General features: G+C 34.8%; 1 protein-coding gene across 1 annotated transcript in view; it reads right to left on the minus strand.

Annotated features, from left to right (window-relative positions):
• The window catches only part of CFAP47 (cilia and flagella associated protein 47), a 503,621-nt gene that overhangs the window by 93,813 nt on the left and 397,979 nt on the right, over positions 1-11,829 (minus strand). Inside the window, exon 57 of the mRNA XM_040635242.1 lies at positions 6,298-6,396. Coding sequence (XP_040491176.1) covers positions 6,298-6,396 — 99 coding nt within the window. The remainder of the gene's footprint in view (positions 1-6,297; positions 6,397-11,829) is intronic.

Raw genomic sequence — 11,829 nt, forward strand, 5'->3', positions numbered from 1 at the left:
AAAGGATTAGGGATATCAAAAGGAAGAACAAAGATGGATAATTTTAAAAATACAGACACAAATATAGAAATAGATATCTACTGTTCTGTAAGAAATTTTTTTCTGGAAAAACTAGTATTCTAGAAAATCAGTATTCACCTAAGGTAATAAGAATTTCATCAATGAGTAACTGACGAAAATTAAAACATTTGTTTAGCAATTGTTTCACCTAGAAAACAAATGGGTTTCAGAAGAAAAGAAACCTATTATTTATTTCTTTATTCATTTTTCAGAAATGTATTTCCTGGCATGCATCAGCAGTATGCTAGTCTTGTTTCTTATAAAACTGAAGAAACCAGGAATCCATCTTTGTGTTTATACCTGTTTTCACCTATACAAATAATACTAATAACCAATACTTGTAATTTTAGTGTTTAGAAATTTCTTCACATACACAATTGCATTTGTTCTTCAAAAAATATCCTATTTGGTAAAACCGATTTTCATTTTTTATGATGTCCAGATTAGGATCTAGGAATACAGAAACTAGCTCAAGCTAACACAAACTTTCTAGGTTACAGTCAAAGCTGGAACACAACAGATTTTCAGACTCTAAGTCTAATGCCAGTGCCTATAGCTTGGATATCTTCTTAGGGTCCTAGGAAGTAGCAACTTATTCTCTAGAGTTACGTTATGATATAAAATAAAACTAACCCCTCCCCCCCACCCTGTTTTTTAAAATGTCACAGTCAGAGTACCCAGGAAAATGCTACAGCTAAGATTTTTTTCTTCGGTGACATTTGATTACTTCCTGGTGAAGGAGTAAAAGAACACTTCGAGTCTTATAAATGTATCGGCTTTGTAGCAGGATGTCTTCCCTGATCGCAATTCACCTCTACTCTTATCTCATTCTTGGTTACTCAACCTAATTAGATGTGTAGACAAGAATGAGCTTCAAAGTGAAAGCGTGGCAGGTTAACATTCTTCACTGACAGGAAGACCCCCTCTTCCCCCCTCCTGTCTAGTTCCTGTCACCAGTTTTGAGAGAAAGATAACAAAAAGGACAGTGAACTTATTAAAAACAAAATGAAATATTGAGCTATCTACACCATAGCATGGAACTCATTCTAATGAAGAAATTCTAGGAAAAAAAAAGTTTCTGTAGTGGAATAAAATGGATGTGAATGTCCTTTTCCAATGTGAAATAAACAGTGTCAATAGCTAGAATTCTAGTCTTGGTCGATATCTTCATATACAAAGATGCGATTTTATTAGAGGATTTTATAAATACAAAGGAACTTAAATTTCAGAAAGAAGGTAATATGAGAATATTTGCAGAAATTATTTTTATCTATGTCTTCTTGTCACATATAGACCAAAATGTTGCTGAAGTCAGGTTAAGACTGGGATGATGCATAGAAGAGCTTAGCATGAAATGAAGCAGCAGCATTTGCATCGAGAAACATACACTAGTCTTAGCAGCTGTCAATTGGTCTCCCTTTAACGCTGAGCCCTTCCCTGAATTGAATTGAATGCAATGTCACAGGACATAGCAAACTGGAGGGTAGGAGTTTAGAACCTCTCTGCTAACTCAGTTCACCTGAGAGCAACATTTACAAAAGTATGTCTCTTAGCCAGATATACATTCCAAAAGCATGTTATTTCCTCAATATGGAAATACAGACAGCATTAGGAAAAAAAAAAAAAAAAAGTACTAGGAAAACCTGCCATAAAGGAAATTTTGTTTAAGCTGGTATTTCCCAAATTTAAGCATAGAATTTAGTTTTTCTTTTTTTTTTCTCATATCTATTTCTATCTCTTGAAATTAGTATTTTACTCTACACACTTAGGTAAATGCTGGTCAAGAATAAGATAATCTTTATTAGTTCTCAAGTATTCACCAAGGAAATGTTCCATGTAGAGGTGGAAAGAGTTTTAAGGTTATAAATGCTTTACATGGCATACGAGATTATACCTACAGGTAATTTTTAGAGTATGGCCAATGAACCCTAAAGTCTCTAAAAATGTCCATAGCAATATAAGAAACAGCTCCCATTTTGGTTGTACCTCTAATGTTTATGTTCCCTGAATCATCAGGAACACCCCTAATACTAATACCACATAAGAACACCAGAGCAAACAAGAAGTTTCTAGAGAAAATAACCCCCTTTGGAGATTTTATTATATAAAGCAGCAGGTAGTACATCTTGAACCGTCAACCACCCACACAGGCAGGATGTACATTGTTTATTGAAAAAACAAGTCACAGAAGACACTAGAGAAATCAATAAGGAACGCAGGAGAACACTAGATTAAATTTGAAAATGATGTGAAGACAATTAGAACAATATAAATTATAATTAAGAAAGTACTTTCAGAATCTCTTTTTTTCAAATTAGAAAATTTAAAACTGGAACATACAATGTTGGTCTGTGTTGCACAGAAATTACATTATATATAATTACTAACTGGATTAATTATTTATTTAAAATTGAAACTATATTAAAAATCACTTGCTGAAGAATAAAGAACTAAGAATCAAAAAAAACCAAGGAAAGTCATTTCAATATATGAGCGGTTCAAAATTAATAAACAAAGATAAAAGGTCTGTAAACTAATGTAATAAGACTGTTGACTTTGGTAAAAGAAACAACAATTTCCATAATTCCCATACACAACTCCATGTTTAGAGTAGGCAATCCCTGGCATTTTATTTTTATTTACGTATTTGTTTTTTTGTTTACCTTTTAGCCCCTTTCACTCATTATTTGGTTTATTTAAATAAAAGTATGGGTACTGGAAGCTTTATGATTTTGTCATGCAAAAAATGAATTTTACTGACATTTACAAACACAATGCTTGAAAATAACAAGGAAATAAATGGTCCTGGAGATTATTGCAAAGATGTTCTCCCCAGATTTGTCTATAGGTTTAATGTAATTGTGATCAAATGTTTATTGGGACTTCTTTGAAACTTGACAAAAAATTATTCTGAATTTTTTCTATAAGGATAAATAGGTGATAAAAGGAAATAAATTATGTTTTTAATTCATTTTTTAAGAAGACTTATTTATTTATTTGTGAGAGAGAGAGCGCACTTAAGTGGGAGGGGCAGAGGAAGAGGGAGAGATCTGAAGCAGACTCCATGCTGAGCGCAGACACCGACTAGGGCTCAATTTCACAACCCTGAGATCATGACCTGAACTGAAACTAGCAGTCAAACACTTAACTGACTGAACCACCCAGGCGCCCTGGAAATAAATTATGTAAGAGATCATGAAAAGAAAGAAATAGAATAAGAAAACATAAAAAAAAAAAGAAAACGTAAAATTATAGGATTTAAACTGTATGGCACTAGAACAAGACCTGAAATATAGATCCACATAACAGAATATATATGATCGAGTACAGGATGCAAAAATAAGTGGCTACAGAATGATTATTATTATCAAATGAAAAGATGGGAAGCTTGCTAATTAAATGAAGGGAATCAAATAAGATTATCATTACACAGCAAACAAGCAAAATCCAAATGAATTAAAGGAGTAAATGAGAAAGCTGCCTATTTATATGTATCTCTTTCCCCATTACAAAGAAGAAAAAGAAAATGTAGGTGAAGTTTTTATGGATTTCACAATGTGGAAAGACTGAAAGTGTAGAACCAATGGAAAAAAATTTTAAAAAAGAAAATGTCTCATATACTCAATGGGTAAGTAAAATTAAAATATAAGCAGACATGTAAATAATTAATACAAATATAGTAAGGATGTTATCTGGCATTCAGATGGTTCCCAACTTTTTGCTACTATAAGCAGTGCAATATTTTGATTCTTTCTTTAAATGATCTCAGCAGAGGGGCACCTGGGTGGCTCAGTCATTTAAGTGTCGGACTCTTGGTTTTGGTTCAGGTTGTGATCTCAGGGTTGGGAGATTGAGCCCCACCTTGGGCTCTGTGCTCAACGTGGAGTCTGCTTAAGACTCTATCTCCCTCTCCCTCTGCCTCCCCCCGACCCGTAAAATAAATAAATAAATCTTTAAAAAAATGATCTCAGCAGAATTGCAACTACTGGGTCAAAAGGGTGATAATTTCTAAGTTTCTTTATATACATTACACAAAGTGCTTTTCAGAAGCTATGTTGTGATTTATATTCCCCAAAGCAGTACTTGTTCAAATCTCACCATGGTTTCTAGTAATAAAAAAATAAAGATAAAAAAGGAAAAAGCAAACTTACGTGGCTATCATTTAAATCAACATCGATTTGAATAGTAGTGACTATGAATGTAGTTTGAATCATTCTTTGTCCATCTGCACTTACTCTTTTGTGAACTACTGTTTACACTCTTTTTAATGGGTTACAAAGAAATTGGAAACAAAGACTTTGAAGTCGTACACAGGAGGTTTAGCTTTGCCATTAAGCAACTGTCTTAATTTTATGTAAGTTAATTTTTCTGAATTGCGATCTCCTTGATTTAATAAGAGTAATAATAACACCTACACTATGGAGGTGTATCAAATGAAATAAAATAATGAGATTTAGGATGCCGATATAAATAGTACAATAAATCCAAGATCTATAAAGAACTTCTCAAACTCAACACTCAAAAAACAAATAACCCAGTCAAAAAACGGGCAGAAGACATGAACAGACATTTCTCCAAAGAAGACATACAAATGGCTAACAGACATATGAAAAAATGCTCCACATCACTAGCCATCAGGAAAATACAAATCAAAAGCACAATGAGATACCACCTTACACCAGTTAGAATGGCAAAAATTAACAAAACAGGGAACAACAAATGTTGGTGAGGATGTGGCGAAGGGGGATCCCTCTTACACTGTTAGTGGGATTGCAAGCTGGTACAGCCACTCTGGAAAACAGTATGGAGGTTCCCCAAGATGTTAAGAATAGAGCTACCCTATGACCCAGCAATTGTACTGCTAGGTATTAACCCCAAAGACACAGATGTAGTGAAAAGAAGGGGCACGTGCACCCTACTGTTCATAGCAGCAACATCCACAAAAGCCAAATTGGAAGGAGCTGAGATGGTCATTGACAAATGAATGGATAAAGAAGGTGTGGTACCTATATACAATGGAATATTACTCAGCCATCAGAAAGGATGAATACCCACCATTTGCATCGACATGGATGGAAGTGGAGGAGATTATGTTAAGTGAAGTAAGTCAAGCAGAGAATGACAATTATCATATGGTTTCACTCATATGTGGAACATGAGTAACAGCATGGAGGACAATAGGGAAAGGGAGGGAAATCCAAAGGTGGAGAAATCAGAGAGGGAGATGAACCATGAAACACTACGGATCCCAGGAAACAATCTCGGGGCTTCAGACGGGAGGAGGTTGGGGGGAGGGAGTAACGGGGTGATAGGTATTGAGGACGGCATGTGCTGTGATGAGCGCTGGGTGTTATATTTAACTAATGAATCATTCAACACTATATCAAAAACTAATTATGTACTATACAATGGCTAAGTGAACATAATAAAAAAAAGAAAAGAAAAAAGTCATGAACCCATTTGTATTGGGATGCTAATAGTGGTTGCCAATTCCAGTTAGTATTTTTGTATTATGTTAAGATAATTCATATTTTATCATGTTTACCATAACTATGATTAATTTAATGTAATTTAAAAATATTATTTCAAGCAAATTAATATTTTTCGAGCTTTAGATTTTAAGCAACTTTAGTATTTCTTACACGTTAGATTTTCTCCTGTTCCTCAATGTGCAGGTGGGATGATTAATACGTAGTACAAAAAGATGTACACCCTCTAATAAATTTTCAGGGAATCATTAGCTTGGTAAAGATGAAATTATTTTTCATGATTCTGAATAGCTTTGGCCTACTATTTACTTTTAATTTTCCAAAATCTTCTTTAACTCACATACTTAGGTATTTTTTTTAAAGATTTTATTTTTAAGTAATCTCTACACCCAACGTGGGGCTCAAACTCACAATCCAGAGATCAAGAGTCACTCACTCTACTGACTGAGCCAGCCAGGTGCCCCTCACACACTTTAGTATTAAGTGGCTGAAAGGACTTTCGAACATTAAAAATCTCAAAGACAAAATATTTTACAAGTTGTACTTTTGTGCTATGGAATGAAAAACAGTGAACAGATAATGAATATATATAAAGATTATACTACCCATGTTATTCTGTCAACTTACTAAAATTTGTGTCCAACTATTCAATTGTGTAATTGTTATTAAATATGTATTAAGACAACAGACATTTAATTTCATCATCTCTGAAATACAAAAGCATACAGGATGACAGAATATGGAGTACCTTGTGTGGGACTCAGACCACTAAACTTGAAGGCAGCAGTCTTACGGAAGAAGCTAGCCCAGTAACGGTCAATGATGAGATGTCTGGGTTTTTCCCGACCTGATAAAAATATAAAGAGATATTATTCCTCAATGTCACATTCAAGAGGAAAAATAGCAGTGGAGATTGAAATAGAATCAAAACTCCCCTCTAATGGGAAATTTCTCAGATGATTATTTTTCAAAGTATATTTTAAGATGAGATTTAAATGCCATTTTTTAAGAACATATCCAACATTATAAAGGTTTTCTCTATAATATTAAAAATATTATAAAATAAACTCATACATTCTTAGAACTTAATGTAAACTACTCAAATAACAGACATTACTGAGAGCTTGTTTGAGCCCACTGCCTAAAAATGGATTCTAGTATTTTTTTTTTTAAAGATTTTATTTATTTATTTGACAGAGATAGAGACAGCCAGCGAGAGAGGGAACACAAGCAGGGGGAGTGGGAGAGGAAGAAGCAGGCTCATAGCGGAGGAGCCTGATGTGGGGCTCGATCCCATAACGCCGGGATCACGCCCTGAGCCAAAGGCAGACGCTTAACGACTGCGCCACCCAGGCGCCCCCTAGTAGTTAATTATGTATGTTTAAATGTACATGCATTGACAATAATTTAAACCAATAAATACAAAACCAATCAATTACCCAAAACATACTGGCTACATAACAAGTACTTGCTTTTAGTACTACCATGTATAAAAGACAAAAATCTGTATCAGCACAGGCATTTATAATTTTAAGCACATTGAACTAGTGTGTTCTTAGACACTAGTTCTAAGAACTAGACACTGTTCTTAGAAAGGAATGCGAGTGCATGTTACAACCCCTATGAAAGGGATTTTTTGTAACATATGGTAAAATTGTATATATATTTACCAGTTTGCCAATCAATACTGCTTGTAGATATACACCTTAATATACACCTCAAACATGAAAAAGTATACATGTAAGGGCATTATTTGTATAGCAATATGCATTGGGGCACTATTTATATGGCAAATTATTAGAAATAATGAAAAGGTCCCTGTATTGGCGACTAGTTGTATATAAACAATAATGTAGCAAAACCTGAGGTACTAACAAGTCATAAAAATCAATGAGTAGGATGTCCATTAACTATTTTATTGGGATTCTAGACATATACATATTATTAGGTGAAGTTAACAAGGTGTAACAGAAATGATACGGTATCGACCTCTGCATGAGATAGAGGATGACATGGGACTAGGTATGTATATATGCACTTATTCATATAAACTCATTTTTGCAAAACCAAACACAGAATGGATAAATCAGAATCAAATGAAGATGAAGATGATTACCTACACAGTTGGTTGAGAATGTGGTAGATAGTGTAGGTATGGGAATGAAATTTCTTTCAGAACTTTGTATATAGCTTTGAGTTGTGAACAATACATGTTTCACAAATTCAAAAATACAATTGAATTTAAGAAGTCTCAAAAAGCAACCCTTAAAACTGAATTTAAATTAAAAAAATAGTGAATCCATCTTTGTATGAATTGACAACAAAGCTATACAGAATAAAGAATCAAAGAATATTTTGGTTATAGTTCTCTGACTTCTGTACTGTAGTACAATATATTTTAGGTGGAAAAAGTAATTGTAAAGATAGCTTTAACTCTATTTAGCAGGTTTCTATTCCTTTTTCTTTTCTTCCCTTTTCTTTTTTTGTAGTTGTAAGAATATAGCAATTTTGACAATATTAGCCAAAATACTGACTATGATAGAGCAAATGCACTTCACTGTTGTGTTGAGAACCAGGTTTCTCATGTGGGAGAAGGGACAGAGAGTGAGGTAAATTGAGGAAGAACCCTATGGTGTAGGACCGAAAGGGAGATATCGGTACGAAACAACATTTTTTTTTTTTTTTTAAAGAAGGCTCCATGCCCAGTGTGGAGCCCAAACTCAGGGCTTGAACTCACGACCCTGAGATGAAGACCTGAGCCGAGATCAAGAGTCAGACACTTAATGAACTGAGCCACCCGGGTGCCCCAAAACAACAATTTTTAAAAATTCTATTTGCTCTGTCCCCTGAAAGGAACATCCCAGCAATAGTGAGCACATCTGGTGCTCATTTCTTGGATGCTAAATACTTTGTCCCTATAAAGCAAACCTTAGAAAAGTGTCTAATTCTAGCTTTAAAACTAGCTAAGTGGTGAAACTGGAACGTCTTGTGCCAGAAAGTAACAAAATGTTCAAAAACTGATAGAGACAATTTAAAGGACCTAGGGATTGACTTGCAAAGGATCCTGCTGGCCAAACTGGGGAGTATAGGAAAGAATAATAACTAAAAACAAAAACAAAAACAAAAAACAAAAAAACAAACCATGAAGACAAAGTAGCTCCACTCCTCCTAGGCTCTCCGTCTTACAAACTAAAACCTGTCAGATGTAACATAACAGACAAGCCTGAGGAGACTTTGAAAGCATGGGAAAAAGTTAACTTGAGGAACAACATGGTGGTGAGTTCCTGGTTTCTTTTTTCTTTTCTTTTCTGCATACAGCCCTACGCAGGCCTTGAATTCACGACCCTGAGATCAAGATCTGAGCTGAGATCAAGAGTTGGATGCTTAACTGACTGAGCCATCCAGGTGCCCCAAGTTTCGGGTTTCTCTATAGCCTCTTATATACATCGGACAAGGCTCTGCAGAAGCCCCAAACCCAGATCAGCTAAGAGGGGTAGACAAAAAAAAAAAAAAAGAAGAGGAGGGAAACTGATCTTCTGGCTCCTGCTGGTAGACACAGGCAACACTCTGATTCTCTTGCTGGATAGGAGGCTGAGAGAAAGGGTAGCCAGGGCAGAGTTTATCTGAATGAATGAATAAATAAAAATAGTCTGACAATATTCTGTCTACAAGAAACTTCTTCAAATTTAGTGATGTTGGTAGTTTGAAAGAAAAAAGATGGGAAAAGATGTATCATGCAAATGTTAATTATAAGAAACAGGAATGGCTACATTAATATCAATATAAAATAAATTTCAGAGAAAATTAAATTACTAGAGACAAAGAGGGGCATTACATAATATTGATACGTGAAGGAGACATATAATCCTAACATGTCTATCACAAATAACAGAGCCTCAGCTTACATGAACCAAAAATCGACAGAGCTGAAGAAAGAAAGAAACCAATACACCATTATAGCTGTGTGCTTTAACATCCCTCTCTCAGCAACTAGTCAGAAAATCAGCAAGGATTCAGAGGACCCACATAACAAAATTAACTGACAGAATTTAAATGACATATTATGTAGAACATTCCACAAAACAACAGAATACATATTTGTTTCAAGCTCCTGTGGGACATTCACTAAGACAGACCATATCCTGGGTCATAACACAAACCTCAACAAATTGAAAATAAGCTAAATCATACAGATTATGTTCTTTTGACCGTAGGAAATCAATAATGGAAAGAAAAGGGGGGAAAAAAAAGAGGGTCTCACACTGCCTTTTTCCAGTCTGTCCTGGTGCCACTCTTTGAATGTCTTCTCAAAACCAATAAAAATTTGTTGTAATTCAGAAACTCAGTAAACAAGTTAAACAGGCCTCAATGCAAGAGGACAAAGGAAAAGGAGTATGAGATTTTTTTTCTCTGTTGTTATAAGAGCTATGGGTTTGTACAAATATAAGCTTTAGGGTTTTTTTTCCCCTTCTAAATGTATTTATTTATTTGAGAGAGAGAGAGAGAGAAGGAGAGAATGGGGCAGGGAGGGGCAGAGAAAGAGAGAATCCAAGCAGATATTGAGCTGAGCATGGAGCCCGACATGGGGCTCAATCTCATGACCCTGAGATCATGACCTGGGCCAAAATCAAGAGTCGGATGCTTAACTGACTGCACCACCCAAGTGCCCCTAGTTTTTTTGTTTGTTTGTTTGTTTGTTTTTTTAATTGCTCTTAAAAGCCATAAGGTCCTACTGGAAATCTGGATACAGAGAAATCCAGAGAAGACAGAGATAGGTTTCAAAATCAATTCTGTTAACATTTGTTATGTTTTTGTTTTCCCAGACTCAGGGAAATTACTCAGAAGTAAAATGGTAATGACACTGTTTTAAACAAATTGATCAAGGAGCACCCCCTGAATAAAGTGTGGGCCATCAGACAATACATGTTCGGTGGTCAAAGAATCATAGAATCACTAGCTAAAACCAACCTTAGAGATTACCTGGTGCATCCCCCAGTGTGTTAGGAGACGCAGAAGCCCCCCCACCCCCAAAAGAAGTTCCTTGCCCAAGGTCACGCAGCTTGTGTCTTCTGAATTTAGATCCCCCAGATGCTTTTACACATCAAGTATTCTGTGAATAAATGTGATGATGTGATGGGGATTTGAAAATAATAAAAGCTGAGATGTAAAAGACAAAAAAAAAAAAAAATCCATGAAGCTGTACTCACACTTAGAGATAGAAAGAGGGGAGTAAGGAAAGCAGAGGAAAAAGCTTTTTTTCCTTAATATAAGAATCTCCAGCTAATAAAAAACAGCAAGAATGATAGACATAATAACTGATACTAGTAGGGATACTAAAATGTTTTGTCAAGTGAAAGGTTGTAAGGGAAGGGGTTATTCACATTGTTTCAAATTATCACTCCCCCCAATTATTTATTAGTTATAAGGGGGAAAGATGACCTTTACAACATAAAGATCTGGCAGACACAACCTTAACCAAGTGATTAAACTTAGCATCCCCAATAATGGGACTTTGTGCCCCTGATGTGTTGTAATAAGTACACAGTACGTGATGGTCTTCCCAAAATGTTAGTCAGAATTATGTGATGAAGAAACAAAGATAAAATAAAACAAAATACATCATGCAATGTAATATTCTAGAGCTGTTAATATAGTTAGGTAGTTCTGTATGTCCTAACATGGAATAATCTCCAAGATATGTAATGTGAAATTATGGAACAGAACTTTTTGTACAAAAAAAAAGTAATCCATAATGTGCAATATTCTATAAAACAACTGTCCTGGACTCTTCAAAATGCCAATATTATAAGAGATAGAACAATGTGGTAGGAAATTTTTAGCTTAAATGAGACTTAAGAGTTCTGATAACCAAATGCAATGCACAGTTCTGAACTGGATCCCAGATTGGAGAAAAGGTCCAATTTTTAAGTTACAAGGAACATTTTTGGGACAACTGGAGAAGTTTTACTGTGGAGTATATATTAAATATTAACATATCTATATTAAATCTTTGTGTATGATATGGTATTACAGTTATGTTGGAGAAAGTCCTTTCTTTAAGGCCATAGATGCTTTAGAGAAGAAATTATAAATCTATAGATAGAGATGGAATATAAAGCAAATTCCCCCCAAATTAACAACTGACGAAGCAGATGAATCTATATGAAAAGTATAGGACTAGTCATTGTACTGTGCTCTTCTATAGGTGTGAAATTTTTCAAAATAAAAAGTTGCATCTTAGGGGGACAAAATTAAAGACTAAATGGCAAAAAAAAAAAAA

This window comes from Ursus maritimus (assembly GCF_017311325.1).
Source record: "Ursus maritimus isolate PB19 chromosome X unlocalized genomic scaffold, ASM1731132v1 scaffold_X1, whole genome shotgun sequence".
Taxonomy (NCBI): domain Eukaryota; kingdom Metazoa; phylum Chordata; class Mammalia; order Carnivora; family Ursidae; genus Ursus; species Ursus maritimus.